General features: G+C 44.9%; 1 protein-coding gene across 3 annotated transcripts in view; it reads left to right on the top strand.

Moving 5' to 3' along the window:
- Positions 1 to 17,505, top strand: part of LOC144496069 (corticotropin-releasing factor receptor 2-like) — a 254,440-nt gene that overhangs the window by 182,721 nt on the left and 54,214 nt on the right. For all 3 annotated transcript variants that reach the window (XM_078217024.1, XM_078217026.1, XM_078217027.1), the window contains 2 exons: positions 13,811 to 13,917; positions 17,061 to 17,178. In XM_078217024.1, the coding sequence (XP_078073150.1) occupies positions 13,811 to 13,917; positions 17,061 to 17,178 (225 nt within the window). The remainder of the gene's footprint in view (positions 1 to 13,810; positions 13,918 to 17,060; positions 17,179 to 17,505) is intronic.

The raw sequence follows: 17,505 nt of genomic DNA on the forward strand, positions 1-17,505 counted from the left end.
AAGCATTACAAGCATACTCCTAATTTAAACTTCTTAGCCTGCTATTGTTCAGGTGAATCATAGCTGCACTCCTCCAAGGCCGATATATCCTTCCTGATGTCTGATGCCCAGGACCGAATGCCATCTGGATGCCATCTAACCAAGGTTTTATATAACTATTAAGGTTAGGTTGATTGGCCATGGTAAAGTTGCCCTTAGTGTCCTGGGATGCGTAGATGAGAGGGATTAGCGGGTAAAATATGTAGGGATATGGGGGTAGGGCCTGGGTGGGATTGTGGTCGGTGTAGACTCGATGGGCCGAATGGCCTCTTTCTGTACTGTAGGGTTTCTATGATTTCTATGATAACTAGCAAAGTTCCATGCCTTGGTATTTCAGTTCCTTTGAGATATGCCTTTTAATTATTATTATCATAATGATCTTATGAGAGCCTGTAGCAGTAGTGATGATTGCTTACGCTTGTCCCAAAGGACTGAAACACGCAGGTCAATACTTGCATGACATTCATGGGCTGATTATTCTTCATTTCTCACTGAAGTATAGGAAAAAGACTTTTAAATATTTACCTCATCTCCATGAATAAATCTACACATGACACAATTCATGTCGCACCTCACCGCCATCTCAAATAAAGGATGACAGAACATGTCTCAACATAAAAGTAATTCATTCTGACAAACATTACAAAGCTTTTTAAAATTGTTTGTGATTTGGAGCAACCCAGGGCTGTGATTGAATTTGTCCCAGTTGTACTTGAGTGAGATCCTGAGGCACTAAGGTTAAAAAAAACACTCCTCTCTTATCCATTGGATCTGAGTATTTTTAGTGTTACATACCGGGAAACTTTTAAATGAGTCTGAATTCAACTGAATTATCTCAGTTTTAAAAAGGACTTGTACTTATGGGCAGATGATGTCACTAGACTCTTTGTTTGAATCAAGCCCAATCTGAGGGGATGAATAATCCTCCCTTTGCAGGGATCCGAAATTAAAATGTGAGGTGGTCACAATTAATGTGGTGGCATGGTGGCACAGTGGTTAGCACTGCTGACTCACAGCGCCAGGGACCCTGGTTCGATTCCAGCCTTGGGTGACTGTCTATGTGGAGTTTTCACTTTCTCCCCATGTCTGCATGGGTTTCCTCCGGGTGCTCCAGCTTCCTCCCACAGTCCAAAGATGTGCAGGTGAGCTGGATTGGCCATGTTAAATTGCCTCTTAGTGTCCAAAGATGTGTAGGTTAGGTGGATTAGCCATGGTAAATTTACGGGGTTATGGGCAGAGGGGGAGGGGGGAGGGGGGGGGGTCCCTAGGTGGGATGGTCCCTAGGTGGGATGGTCTTTCGGAAAGTCTGAGCAGACCCAAAGGGATAAAATGGCCTCTTTCTTCACAGTAAGAAGTCTCACAATACCAGAGTAAAGTCCTGATGTTGAGTTGCCGGCGTTGGACTGGGGTAGGCACAGAGGGATCTGGGAATACAGGTACAGAATTCCCTAAAAGTGACGTCACAGGTGGATAGGGTCGTAAAGAGTGCCTTTGGTACATTGGCCTTTATAAATCGGAGTATCGAGTATAAAAGTTGGAGTGTTATGGTAAGGTTATATAAGGCATTGGTGAGGCCGAATTTGGAGTATTGTGTACAGTTTTGGTCACCTAGTTACAGGAAGGATGTAAATAAGGTTGAAAGAGTGCAGAGAAGGTTCACAAGGATGTTGCCGGGACTTGAGAAGCTGAGTTACAGAGAGAGATTGAATAGGTTGGGACTTTATTCCCTGGAGCGTAGAAGATTGAGGGGAGATTTGATAGAGGTGTATAAGATTTTGATGGGTATAGATAGAGTGAATGCAAGCAGACTTTTTCCGCTGAGGCTAGGGGAGAAAAAAACCAGAGGGCATGGGTTAAGGGTGAAAGGAGAAAAGTTTAAAGGGAATATTAGGGGGGGCTTCTTCACACAGAGAGTGGTGGGAGTGTGGAATGAGCTGCCGGATAAAGTGGTAAATGCAGGGTCACTTTTAACATTCAAGAAAAACTTGGACGGATTCATGGATGAGAAGGGTGTGGAGGGATATGCTCCAAGTGCAGGTCAGTGGGACTAGGCAAAAAATGGTTCGGCACAGACAAGAAGGGCCAAAAGGCCTGTTTCTGAGCTGTAATTTTCTATGGTTCTATGGTTCTAAGTAGTCTCACAACACCAAGTTAAAGTTCAACAGGTTTATTTGCTAGCACGAGCTTTCGGAGCACCGCTCCTTCATCAGGTGATTCACCTGATGAAGGAGTGGCACTCCGAAAGCTCATGCTAGCAAATAAACCTGTTGGACTTTAACCTGGTGTTGTGAGATTACTGACTGAGGTTAAAGTCCAACAGGTTTATTTGGAATCACGAGCTTTTGGAGCACTGCTCCTTCATCAGGTGGAGTCCAGGCAGTGCTCCAAAACCTCGTGATTCCAAATAAGCCTGTTGGACTTTAACCTGGTGTTGTGAGACTTCTTACTATTGCCCACCCCAGTCCAATGCCAGCATCTCCACATCATGGCTCTTTCTTCTTGTGGGGTTCCATGGATGAATTTAATTTTATGATTTGATGGACATTCTGAACCAGAAGCACAAATTATTAGTTTTAGTCATAGAATGGTTGAGGAATGGAACGTCATGAGAGTGTCATAGAAAAAGCTGCTTTTAGAGGGTGAAGTCAAGAGGGGCTTGAGTGGGAGGAATTTTTACTCCGCAGCTAGCTATACTGTCAGACGTGGCTTAGTGGCAGCACTCTTGCCTCTGAATCCGCAGGCTGTGTGCTTCTAGTCTCACTTGAGGGAGTTAAGTACATAATCTCGTCTGATACTCCAGTGTAGGATTGAAGGAGTGCTGCGACATCAGTCTTTTGCATGAGACATTGAACTGATTATCTGGTCATTATCCCATTGCTTTTGAAAAGTGGCTGCTGGAGTTCCCACATTAAAGCAGTGACTATATCTTATTGGTTATGCAGCACTTTGCGACATTCTGAGGTTCAGAAAGGCATTACACAAAAGTAAGGCTCCTTTTTCATCTCTTTTTCTATATTGGCTGAGGCCTGCTTACAACCTGAGGTGAAACGACTACTCATTTTTGCTGCATAGACAGCCACAATTCAACAAACAAATAAAAGATGATTCAAGAGATAGAATAATTCAAGAAGAACTGACTCATGAACATGAATAGTTCACACCTCTGTCTTTGTTAGCTCAACCAGTTTAACTTTGCTTTGTGAACACTGTACATGCTAATAGACCTGTTTCCATAGAGGTGGAAGAGTGTGATTAGTCATTACCAACCATTTTGACACTTAAGTGTCCTAGCACTCAAATCACCAATGTGATAATAGAAGAAAGCCAGTGTTTATGTAAAATAATCTGGATGCTGAAAATCTGAAATAAAAGCAGAAAGTTCCGGATATACTGAGAGTGACAGAGCTGGCTGGAGCCTGAGAATGCATGCACTAGAGTGGCAGGCAGTTTTCCGACCCCAACACTGGCCATTTTAAAGGGAGGCAGGTTCAGGACCCAGCAGAGGTGCCCACCACCTCCTACCCTGGCAAACCACATGGTGGGGTAGCCAATTAAACATGTTAGGGGTCTTGTTGAGGACGATTAAAAGAGGTCATCTGGCATTATTCAATTGGCTTCCATCTTCCCGATGGGATGAGGGTCACATTTAACTGCCTGAGGGGCCAGCACTCATAGATCATAGAACATAAAATCCTACAGTGCAGAAGGAGGCCATTGCATCTCCACTGACCACAATCCCACCCAGGCCCTAACCCCATAACCCCAGGCATTTACCCCACCTAGTCTCCCTGATGCTAAGGGGCAATTTAGCTTGGCCAATCCACCTAATCCGCGCATCTTTGGGCTGTGGGAGGAAACCGGAGCACCCGGAGGAAACCCACACAGACACGGAGAGAATGTGCAAGCTTCACACAGACAGTGACCCAAGCTGGGAATCGAATCCGGGTCCCTGGCTCTGTGAGGCAGCAGTGATAACCACTGTGCCATCGTGCCGCCCACTCCAGGCAAGACAACAAGCCCTGTCTGTCTTGGCGCAACTGTGTCCGAAGGTTGCCCTGTAGAGGGGAACCACCTCGTAGTGGTGCCATGGCTGATTCTAATTTTTTTTTAAATTTGCCATTCGCCTTATCAGTTATTGGTCGTTTTCTGCAGCGTGGTGCTCCTCTCAAACTGAAAGGCCTCTGCTTTGTCCTCTAGCTTTGAGAACCCACTTGCCACTCTTCATTGGACAGTGACCCAGTCTCAATCACAATTAAAGGGGTGTCCCAGTCAGGCCCACCCCCAACTCTCTCTGACAATTAATGCTCTCTTTGGAGCCTCATCCCATCATCGTTAATATTAGACCATTTTATGTAAATGAAAGGGAAATCCAGGCAGCTTCCCCACTGGATGGGAAGGAACATATAATCTAGAGTAACAGAATCATACATCACCAAACAAGGCCATTTTGCACATTGTGTCTGTGTGGGTTCTTTTCAAGAGCTATCCAATTTTTACAACAGGGGCTGGTTCATAGGTAGGGAGGCAAGTTAAATGCCTGCTGTTTACCTCCTCTGTTTCAGCATCAATTTTGACAGCAGTGGGAGGGACATCAGGCCTGTTCATGGGTCACTTGAGTCTCCGATTGACCAATTATTTAATTGTCACTTCAGGGCCTCATCCTGCCACTGCTGGGGTTTGACCAGTGGTGAGACGGGTTCATATCGAGCATTCAGCCCAGACATGTGGTCCACCACCGGACCCTCCAGATTATTGTTTCCACCTCCCACACACCACTGTTTCTCACCCTCTGCAGCTTGTCTACCTCGCATCCAATCCCCTTGTTCCCCCTCTTCCAGCTGAGCCCCAGCAATGTCACAACAGTTCTTCTTTCCCCACAACCCTGCCACACCCGCTCACACCCGTACCTATTTATCCAGCCTCAGCTCCTCAGCATGTGTGTGTGTGTGTGTGTATGTGTGTGTGTGCAATGGCCAATGGGGCTGCTGAGTCCAGAGAGCTTCCAGATAATTGATCATTTGATTGGTCGGCAACTCTGAGATTGCCCAAATGGGGTGAAAATTCAACCTTAAAGCAATTAATGCTCCTCCGACTATTAAATGTCTCTGGGACAAGCTGCCAGAGCGGGGCAGGCTCACCCCAAACTTTTTAGCCAGGGTTTCGGGGACTCCAGTGCCCCTTGTACCTGTGTTAAGTTTCTGTGTTCGCTATTTCTACAGAGACACTAACCTGTAAAAAGGTTGGATAGTGTAAAATGAATGCATTAAGCCTTGATGCCATTGTTCAGATGATCTACCCCAATAAATTTATAGGGAATATATATTTATATGGATGGAAATTCGCATCATCTTTAATTATTCTATTATATTATACTGAAACATAGAAACCCAATTATTTGCTCAGTAACAGTGGCAGCACAATTAGCTGGCAGGACTCGAGAAGAAATCTCCTAATGGGCTTCACATTGCTTAAGCAACTTTGTCATGAACAACAGATGATGACAAGATCATAATTACAGAACAATCAGGGCTTTCACCAGCACTCGTGGAATTGCTAAACAAACTCTCTCATCAACCTGCCACCACACACAACCCAATGCAAAACAGGTACCCAAACGCACACATTAAGAAACACACAGAAACATATACGCACCATGCATATATATGTTTATATTATATACGTGTATTTTTTTAAAAATTGTTCATGGGATGGTTGGGCATTTATTGCCCAAATCTGAGGGCATTTAAGAGTCAACCACATTGCCGTGGATCTGGAGTCACATGTGGGCCAGACCAGGGAAGGACGACAGATTTCTTTCCCTAAAGGACATTAATGAATCAGATGGGTTTTTACAACAATCGACCTCGGTTTCACGGTCATCATTAGCATCTGCAGATCTTAGCCTGCACTGAGATCAGGCAATCAGTTTTATCACAGTATAACTCACAGATCATTCATCAACTTACTCTATCCTCAACCAAAGGTCACATTCCTTAGCTTAACATGGACTAACCCACAGGCCAGTCATCAACTTCCTGGCCTGACCAACAGATCACATTCCCTTCCTACAACCACTCTGGTACTTTGTTTAGCAGCAAACACTTCTAAAATTTAAACCAGCAACATGCTCAAACATGGATGATACCAAGATACATCACTTCATTATATATAAAAATATACGTACAAGCATGTACAGAGATACAAATAGATGCATACATAAAAAGATACATCAACTCTGTGACAAAAATCCAATTTTCATAATCTAGTCTTCTATATTCTGTATGCTTATTTTTGTAGTGAATCCTATTTTTGGGATTTTTCACATCTAGCAGAGGAATACACTTCCTGGCAGTGTGTTAGCTGCAGCTTCACAATAATTTCACATCCAAAAATTGACTGACAGAGAATCATGTGCAGTGCGTACCTTAACCCTATTGTGTAGTGTCGGTGATAGGAGCTTCATACATTGAGGAGTACAAATACATAGAAAAAAACCGGTAGCGACAGCTGAACATTCTTGATAAAGCCGATTGGCAGTAACATTTAAGGATTTGATGAATCCAGTTCTGAAGAGGTTTCAGTGTTATACTGAAAAGTGACAATAGCTGCTCATGAAATGCCTGTTGGTGTGATATACCAGGGAATTAATCAAGTCAAAGATGATCTTTGAATGGGGATTGGGAATTTTGAATGCTGTGTATGATCAGCACCCCAGACAAAGAGAACGCTGACTTGCCAATAATGGCAGTGAGATGGTACAATGGTTTACTGTTCCCAAACCTACTGAGCAAATGGGGATTAGCATTATCATCATGAGACAAGGCACTATTGTGAATTAATCTAGCTTGTTCAGGCTTGAAAAGAAACATCTTCATATCTCGGGATCCATTCATGTTCAACAAGCAAACAAAGTTGGATAAACGTCCATAAATATTGAACCATGACAGGCAGGTCTTGATTTTCAGATAGCTATTAGGTTATAAGGCAGCATTCTCCCATTTATTTTAACCATGTTAAAATAATGCTGGTTATTATTTTACATGGAATGGAAGTGAGACAAATGGGTTGATATCCATTTTGTCACCCTTGTTCAGTGTGGACACTACATTGGGCTGTTTTCAATTTATTAGCAGCTCCTCAGAAGCCATTGACTCCCTCATAATGTTCAGTGCATCACAAATCTCCTCTCTAATGTCTCACCTTTAAAAGCTAATTATCAGCTATGCCTGCGCCAATTGCTTTGAGCCCTTTAGCCTGTCCAGGGCATCCATCTCAGAATCACAGAATCACAAAATACCACAGTGCAGAAGAGGCCCTTCGGCCCATCGAGTCTGCACCGACGCATGAAAGGTCCTGACCTGCCCACTTAATCCCACTTGCCAGCACTTGGCCCTTAGCCCAGAATATTATGGTGTGCCAAGTACTCATCCAGGTACTTTTTAACAGATGTGAGGCAGCCCGTCTCCACCACCCTCCCAGGCAGTGCAGTCCAGACTGCCATTGCCCTCTGGGTAAAAAAGTTTTTCCTCAAATCCTCCCTAAACCTCCCACCCCTCACTTTTAACTTGAGTCCCCCCTAACTGACCCTTCAACTAAAGGGAACAGCTGCTCCCTATCCACCCTGTCCATGCGTCTCATAATCTTGAACATCTCAATCAGGTCGCCTCTCAGTCTTCTCTGCTCCAGAGAAAACAACCCAAGCCTAACCAACCGCTCCTTATAACTTAATTCTCATTTATAGTGAAGTCATTGAGCATACTAGGGGTATTTTTATTTGGGGAGGTCATGGTGCTTGCTTCTGTCCTCCTTTTGGAATATCTCAGGGAAGTGACCTTTCTGAATAATTACCTTCCTCAGTTCCAAACCTTTTCTTCCTGTCCTCTGACTGAAATAATATTATGGTGTCATTAGTCTTAGCTGGCATTGGCTTTTTTTCTATGAATTTCCATCCCTCTGGATATGCTTTTTAATATCTTTCTGGATTTCTTTTAATATTTATCTCAGTAAGCCCCTTCTATTTCCTGCAGAATTTGTATATTTTCTCGATTGCATTTCAATTATTATATAGATGACATTTACATATTCTGAGCTTGTTGTTTTTGAATACATTCTTTTTCTGTACACTTAGTCTTATACCCTTAGAAATATTTGATTTGTCTTCTACTGAAGCATTGTTGTAACCTTTCCTAATGTACTTGGTTTAGTTGTTTCCTCATTTAGCCCTTTGAAAGGTAAGGCCTGAATATTACCAGAAGTGGGTTACGCAAGTGAAGGGATGGAGATTTGGACAGAAATTGGTGGCACAGTGGTGGCACTGCTGCCTCACAGCGCCATGGTCCCTGGTTCAATTCCGGCCTCGGGTGACTGTCTGTGAGGAGTTTGCACATTCTCTCCGTGTCTGTGTGAATTTTCTCCGGGTGCTCCGGTTTCCTCCCACAGTCCAAAGATGTGCGGGTTAGGTTGATTGGCCATGATAAATTGCCCCTTAGTGTCAGGGGAATTAGGACTGTAAATATATGGGGTTACGGGGATGGGACCTGGGTGGGATTGTGGTCGGTGCAGGCTCAATGGGCCAAATGGTCTCCTTCTGCACTGTTGATTCTATGAAAAGCCAGATGTTTGGGTTTTCCCACATGATCTGAGCTTTCACCACACGTGCTTTTTTTTTTGCTTTCATGGTTTCCCACCTGGAAGTCAACTTGATTGACAGGTTGACTCAATAATGTAAGTTTAAAATGTTTTTCTCAGTTTCCTTGCGGGACAGGAGGAGAACAAAGAACAAAGAACAGTACAGCACAGGAACAGGCCCTTTAGCCCCCCAAACCTGCGCCGATCACATGGTCCTATCTAGACCAACCGCTTATATCCTTCTATTCCCCGTCTGTTCATGTGTCTATCCAGAAAAGTCTTAAATGTCGCTAATGTATCTGCCTCAACCACCTCACTTGGCAGTGCATTCCAGGCGTACCCCCCCCCCCCCCCCACTCTCTGTGTAAAAACAGTTCCCCCGCACATCTCCACTGAACCTTTCCCCCCTTATCTTGAACTTGTGCCCCTTTGTAATTGTCATTTCTGCCTGGGAAAAAGCTTCCAACTGTTCACCCTATCCATACCCCTCATAATTTTGTAAATTTCTATCAGGTGGCCTCTCAGCCTCTGTCTTTCCAGGGAGAACAATCCCAGTTCATTCAATCTCTCCTCATAGCTAATACCCTCCATACCAGACAACATCCTGGTAAACCTTTTCTGTACTCCCTCCAAAGCCTCCACATCCTTCTGGTAGTGTGGTGACCAGAATTGTACACGGTATTCCAAATGTGGCCAAACCAACGTTTTATACAGCAGTAACATAATTTGCCAACTTTTGTACTCGATGCCCCATCCAATGAAGGCAAGCATGCCACATGCTTTCTTCACCACCTTTTCCACCTGTGCTGCCACTTTTAAGGATCTGTTGACCTGTATTCCCAGATCCCTCTGTGTGTCTAAGCTCCTGATGGTTCTGCCATTTATTTTATAGCTCCCACCTGAATTGGATCTGCCAAAATGCATCACCTCACATTCGTCAGGATTAAATTCCATCTGCTGTTTCTCCACCCATTTATCCAGCCTATCTATATCCTGCTGTATTCTCTGACAATCTTCATCACTATCCGCAACTCCGCCAATCTTAGTACGATCATAATTCTATCTCCTTCACGATAGCATTGGAAAGAGATAGGGTCAGGCAGGCTAGGAAAGTGTTTCTCTGGAGTAAAGGGAAATACAGTGTCATCAGGGAGGAAATTAGACGGGTAAATTGGAAGGAGGCATTCTTGGGGAAAAGTACCGAAGGAAAGTGGAGGATTTTCAAGGAATGTTTGTCTGGAGCTCTGCATGACAACGTTCCGATGAGACAGGGGGGTGTTGGTAGGGTACGGGAACCGTGGTGCACGAAGGTTGTGAAGAACCTGGTAAATAAGAAAAGAGAGGCGTACAGAAGGTTCAGAGAGCTAGGAGGTGTTAAGGATTTAGAGGAGTATACGCGATGTAGGAAGGAGCTTAAGAAGGAAATTAGGAGAGCGAGAAGGGGTCATGAGAAGACCTTGGCGGGTAAGATTAAGGAGAATCCCAAGGCTTTCTACAAATATGTCAAGAGTAAAAGGATGAGATGTGAAGGCATAGGACCCTTAAAAGGTGAAGGGGGAAAAGTTTGTGCGGAACCGTTAGAAATGGCGGAGGTGCTTAATGAATACTTTACCTCGGTATTCACGGTGGAAAGGGATCTGGGTGGTTGTACTGCTGGATTGCGGAGGACAGAAAGGATCGAGCATGTGGACATAAAGAAAGAGGATGTGTTGGAACTATTGAATGGCATCAAGGTTGGTAAGTCGCCGGGACCGGATGGGATGTACCCCAGGTTACTGTGGGAGGCGAGGGAGGAGATTGCGGAGCCTTTGGCGATGATCTTTGCATCGTCGATGGAGACGGGAGAGGTTCCGGAGGATTGGAGGATTGCGGATGTGGTCCCTATATTCAAGAAAGGGAACAGGGACAGCCCGGGAAATTACCGACCGGTGAGTCTAACCTCAGTGGTTGGTAAGTTGATGGAGAGGATCCTGAGAGACAGGATTTATGATCATCTAGAGAAGTTTAGTATGATCAAAAGTAGTCAGCACGGCTTTGTCAGGGGCAGGTCGTGCCTTACGAGCCTGGTTGAGTTCTTTGAAAATGTGACCAAGCACATTGACGAAGGAAGAGCGGTGGATGTGGTCTATATGGACTTCAGCAAAGCGTTCGATAAGGTCCCCCATGCAAGACTTCTTGAGAAAGTGAGAGGGCATGGGATCCAAGGGGCTGTTGCCTTGTGGATCCAGAACTGGCTTGCCTGCAGAAGGCAGAGAGTGGCTGTGGAGGGGTCTTTCTCTGCATGGAGGTCAGTGACCAGTGGAGTGCCCCAGGGATCTGTTCTGGGACCCTTGCTGTTTGTCATTTTCATAAATGACCTGGATGAGGAAGTGGAGGGATGGGTTGGTAAGTTTGCTGACGACACCAAGGTAGGTGGTGTTGTGGATAGTTTGGAGGGATGTCAGAAGTTGCAGCGAGACATAGATAGAATGCAAGACTGGGCGGAGAAGTGGCAGATGGACTTCAACCCGGATAAGTGTGTAGTGATCCATTTTGGCAGATCCAATGGGATGGAGCAGCAGTATAAAATGAAGGGTACCATTCTTAGCAGTGTAGAGGATCAGAAGGACCTTGGGGTCCGGGTCCATAGGACTCTTAAATCGGCCTCGCAGGTGGAGGATGCGGTCAAGAAGGCGTATGGCGTACTAGCCTTCATTAATCGAGGGATTGAGTTTAGGAGTCGGGAGATAATGCTGCAGCTTTATAGGACCCTGGTTAGACCCCACTTGGAGTACTGCGCGCAGTTCTGGTCACCTCATTACAGGAAAGATGTTGAAGCCATTGAAAGGGTGCAGAGGAGATTTACAAGGATGTTGCCTGGATTGGGGGGCATGCCTTATGAGGATAGGTTGAGGGAGCTTGGTCTCTTCTCCCTGGAGAGACGAAGGATGAGAGGTGACCTGATAGAGGTTTACAAGATGTTGAGGGGTCTGGATAGGGTGGACTCTCAGAGGCTATTTCCAAGGGCTGAAATGGTTGCTACGAGAGGACACAGGTTTAAGGTGCTGGGGGGTAGGTACAGGGGGGATGTCAGGGGTAAGTTTTTCACTCAGAGGGTGGTGGGTGAGTGGAATCGGCTGACGTCGGTGGTGGTGGAGGCAAACTCGTTGGGGTCTTTTAAGAGACTTCTGGATGAGTACATGGGATTTAATGGGATTGAGGGCTATAGATAGGCCTAGAGGTGGGGATGTGATCGGCGCAACTTGTGGGCCGAAGGGCCTGTTTGTGCTGTGACTTTCTATGTTCTATGTTCTATGTTCATCCGCAAACTTGCTAATCAGACCAGCTATGTTTTCTTCCAAGTCATTTATATATATTACAAACAGCAGAGATCCCAGCACTGATCCCTGTGGAACATCACTGCTTACAGACCTCCATTCAGAGAAGTACCCTTCCACCGCTACCCTTTGTCTTCTATGGCCAAGCCAGTTCTGAATCCATCTAACTAGTTCACCCCTGGTCCCGTGAGATTTATTCTTTTGCACCAGCCTGCCATGAGGGACCTTGTTGAATGCTTTACTAAAGTCCATGTAGACAATATCCAAAGCCCTTCCCTCATCAATCATTTTTGTCACCTCCTTAAAAAACTCAATTAAATTAGTAAGACATGACCATCCACATACAAAACCATGCTGTCTGTTGCTAACAAGACCATTCAGTTCCAAATGTGTACAGATCCTATCTCTAAGAATCTTCTCCAACAATTTCCCTATCACTGACATCAAGCTCACTGGCCTACAATTACCCAGGTTATCTTTGTTACCCTTCTTAAATAATGGGACAACATTGGCTATCCTCCAATCCTCTGGGACCTCACCAGTGGCCAGTGAGGAAATAACGATTTCTGTTAGAGGTCCAGCAATTTCATCTCTTGTCTCCCTCAGTAATCTGGGATAGGTGCCATCTGGCTCTGGGGATTTGTCGACCTTAATGCTTTTTAATTCACCTAATACTTCCTCCCTCGTAATGATGACTTGCTCTAGAGGGTTTACACACTCCTCCGAGACACCATCAATCGACCTGTCCCTCTCCTTTGTGAATACCGATGCAAAGTACTCATTAAGGATCTCACCCACTTCCTTTGGTTCTACATATAATTTCCCTCCTTTGTCCTTGAGTGGACCAACTCTTTCTCTAGCTACCCTCTTGTTCCTAATATATGTACAAAATGTCTTGGGATTCTCCTTAATCCTATCTGCCAAGGACATTTTGTGACTCATGAGTAGAGTGTTTCTCTGAGACCAATAAGAAGTCTTTTAAGGTTCCTTTACCCACACCCCCCACCACCCCACCCCACCCCACCTCACCCCTGGCCTTCCCCCCCAGTCATGATCACCCTGGAACATCTATCTTACTATTCATTTGGATCCATGGAAAAAGCATCTCCATCAGCAAGGCCAGTGATCTGTGCCGGGTTTAGACAAGAATCAGAACTTAAATATTTAAATAAGGTCCTAGAATCAAAATTGTTCTGGGCATCAGTATGCTGGCATTTTCACATTGACCAATTATGCAAAGACATAATTGGCTTAAGATTTGATTTAAACTGATTTGATTTATTATTGTCACATGTTTTAGCATACAGAGAAAAGTATTATTTCTTGCGTGCTATACAGACAAAACATACAGTTCATAGAGTATACAGAGGAGAAGGAAAGGAGAAGGTCCAGAATGTAGTGTTACAGTCATAGCTGGGATTGGAGAAAGATCAATTTGATATAAGGTAGGTCCGTTCAAACGTCCGATGGCAGCCGGGAAGAAGCTGTTTTTGAGTCAGTTGGTACATGTTCTCAGACTTTTGTATCTTTTTCCTGATGGAAGAAGGTGGAAGGGAGTATGTCCGGGTTGCGTGGGGTCCTTGATTATACTGGCTGCTTTTCCAAGGCAGCAGGAAGTGTAGACAGAAGCAGTGGATGGGAGGTTGGTTTGCGTGATGGATTGGGCTACGTTCACAACCCTTTGTAGTTTCTTGCAGTCTGTCTCAGATCAGGAGCCATACCAAACCGCTATACATCCAAGTGCCTCTTAACATTAAAAAACAATGTACGATCAAGAGTTTTATTTTAAACGACTTCAGGAATTTTTTTTTTACATTTTATTTCAGAAAAAATACCAGGTTCACATCAAGATTGCCCATATCATCAACTATCTGGGTCACTGCGTCTCGGTTGGAGCCCTCATAGTCGCCTTTGTACTTTTTCTTTGCTTGAGGTATGTGAATCTGACATTACTTTGTTAGATGTGTTAGAATGTTCATAATTAGCCATCAAATCTGACCTCAGTGAACGATGATATGTTGGGAAAGCAAAACCGGAATATGCCAATTCATCCAGTTTCCCCTACGTTCTGTTAGCTGTCTACATCCCATCCCCGTTTAGCTTGCCTTCTGTGTGCTCCTTAATACTTCTCAAGTAACTATCCACCCCTCCTCTAAGTGGCTCAATTTATTTTCCAACTATAGCCTTCTCAGTTGGTATATTTCTATAGTCTTACAATTCTTTGTGTGAAGGCTTTCTTCTGGATTTGTTTTTAAGCGAATTGACCAAAAATATACACTTGTCCTTGTGTTCTGCATTTTTGTATGAGAGGCATCATCCCCTTTTAACTGACCAATTAATTAGTTCTACATCTATGCCCTTCTGGGAGAGGAGACAGTGTTTTCCCACAAAGAGTTCCTTACGCGTTTCAATCTCACCTGCAATGATTTACATTAACATTCATCATTCCATTCATGCGTTCCATTCAGCCTCCTCCCACTGTTCTTCACCTTACCCTATCAGCAAATCCTTTCTCCCTCATAGAGTGATGGAATGGTTACATTACAGAGGTACAGAGGAGGTCATTCAACTCCTTGGGCGGGAATCTTTGGCCGTGATCGCCTCAAAACCGGAGAATCCCGCCTGAGGTCAATGGATCTTTGCATGGTCTACCCCACCCCCCCACCACCGCCCGCTACAATTCCCGTGGTGGACGGGATGGAAGAATTCCGGCTCTTGTGTCTGTGCTGGCCCTCCAAAGGAGCATTTCACCTTGTGCCATTCCCTTGCAAATGTGTCCTTCCCAGATGATTATCCAATTCCCTTTTGAAAGCCTCAATTAGATCTCCCTTCACCACACTCCTAAGCAGTGCAATCCAGATCCTAGCCTCATGCTGCGTGAAAATTTTTTTCTTCATGTTGTCATTGCTTCTTTGGTCAGTTATCTTAAATCTGTGCCCTCTGATTCTTATTCCTACCACCAATGGGAACAGTTTCTCCATATCTACTCTGTCCAGACTCTCAGGATTTTTAATACCTCTATCAAATCTCTACTCAACTTCCTTCAGGAAAAACAGTCCAATTTTCACCAATTTTTCCACATGACTGAACTGCCTCATCCTTGGAACAGTTCTTATGAATCTTTTTTGCAGCCTAATGCCTTCACATCTTTCCTAAAATGTGGTGCTCAGAACACTTTGCATGAGGTGAACCGATATCTTATGCAGGTTTTACCCAACTGGCTTGCTTTTGTACTCTGTGCCCCTATTGATAAAACCGAGGATTCCAGGTGCTTTACTAACCATTCTCTCAACCTCCCCTGCCACCTTCAATGATTTATATACATATACACAAAGATCCCTCCGCTCCAGCACCCCCTTTAGAATTGTACCCATTTTTATATTGACCGGGGATTTTGTGCCCATGTTTGTTGCAGGTGCAAATGGCAAACGTGAATAAAAATCCCTCGAGAAAATGAGAATCCCGCCAGCGTGATGTAGTGGCGTGATTGTCACTGTCTCAACCACCATTGATGTAAATGAGGTTCCCGCCCAGGAAGGTTGGGAACCTCATTTAAATATATTAACATATATTAACATCGGACTGTATCGTCCCCCCCACGCTGGGACTTCCCCCACATCGGTGAGGTTTACAAGTTTGGAGCAACATGAACCTGATGAACAGTCCAAGTCGGGGGCTCAAAAGAAAAATACAGCTCCCGGAAGGGGAAGAGGGATGTGCCTGGGCAGCCCCCTCTGGGGAGCATAGGGGATTCCCCGTGTCCATGGAGGATGTTTCCAATGTATGTGGGGTGGGAGGGGGGGGGGGTGGGGGGGTTGCCCATTTGCATGTGGGAGGGTCTCCGTGTGCGGAGAGGTGGTTCCTCTTTCTCAGTGTCCCAATCTCTGGAAACCTGACACGTTGCTGGCTTTTTCAGGTCCCGCCCGCCAGCGTGATGGCACGAGATATGCCTCCAGGATGTTTCAGCAGTTGTTAACAGTGTAAATAACCGATGTGGATGTCAGGCGGTTTGTAATGTTAAAGGAGGCAGTCAGAGAGTGCTGACTTGCTGCCTTCAGTCATCTCACCACCATCCCCTGTGGCCTCAAACTCCTGACTCAATTCACAAGCCCTTCGCACAATCTTCCTTACAGCCATCAGAGAGAGGGGACTGGAAACCTGTCAATCGGAGTTAAGCATGAATCTGGAGCTCTTAAGAGAAGAGCCAGTGTTTTTAATCTGCTGCAATGCACACTCTCCCAGTCCTCGATTTTCGAAGCTGTTTCCTATTTAAAGAAAATTACAAAATGGGTAAATGTCTTTGAACTCAACAAGCCCACCACATTGCAAGAGCTTAACTTCACCGATGCAGCCTTTCATCATATCCATTTTTAGCTCCCTTCAGAAATGTGATCATTCTAATGCTCTGCATTTCAATAACGATGCCTGGTCTTTGCTCCATGGCCTGAAGCTTGCGCTGGTTGGGTGCGCATGATCGCTGGACCCAGAAGGAGCTGCAGTATATGCTTTCTGCCATGATCAACACTGCTGAGAAAGGGGGGGGTGGGGGGGGGATGTTGCGAGAGGAGGGCAGGTGCCCAGAGATGTGAGAGTGTAAGCTGGCAGGCATTCACTGAAGGTTGACAGTTGCTGTGGAGCAGCGTCAGGAAGCTGGGGTACCATAAAAATGCAATGAGCTCAATAAAATGCTGCAAAGTGTGTCAATACTGTAGGTTCAGCACCCGACAGCAGACCACATAGGGACTTTTCCCTCAAATGTTGTCCTAACCCCAGATATTTTATCCCAGCCTGGGTGGAGTTTTTAGCAAAAAGGTGAAGGCAGGCCTGGTTTAATAGGCTTAATCCCATCTAATTATCAGCGGGTGAGCTTCTGACTCCCACACGTGCCTACTGTCTGTAATGTTGCCCAGCAATGCGATGACTTTGGGACACATGCCTGACGTCTCATCACACAATTTCATGTGATCCCAGGCTGGCCACGCAGCTGCACTTTCAGTGTTAAATTCTAATCCATGGGTTAGAGTAAACCCTGCACAGTTCTAATTTCTATTTTTTTCTTTGTGTTGGCCGTCATAGGAGCATCCGATGCCTTCGGAATATCATTCATTGGAACTTGATAACCACTTTCATACTGAGGAATTCCATGTGGTTTGCACTGCAAATGATTGATCATCAAATACACGACAACAATGAGGTAAACTCCCACAATAGAATCCAGGCTGAAGTTTGTAAGTGCCTGACAATGTGCAACTAGGCATTACGGGTCAGGAGGTTTGGATGTATTTGCTGCTATGTACTGCTATGTACTGAATTAGCTGATCCTGTCAGGGGTCAGGAATGGGAGTGCCACAATTGGCCTCATCTCTGAGTTCGGAATGGAAAAGTGCAACCATCCAGCATTCCCGCCCCAATCATTACGTACTGACCTGTACAGGAAAAATGTGCTATGCTTAGGTGACGGATGATAATGTGATTGGATTCATCTTCACAGCATCAAATAGATTGTCAACATTAATTGTTC

This window comes from Mustelus asterias, chromosome 7 (assembly GCF_964213995.1).
Source record: "Mustelus asterias chromosome 7, sMusAst1.hap1.1, whole genome shotgun sequence".
Taxonomy (NCBI): Eukaryota; Metazoa; Chordata; class Chondrichthyes; order Carcharhiniformes; family Triakidae; genus Mustelus; species Mustelus asterias.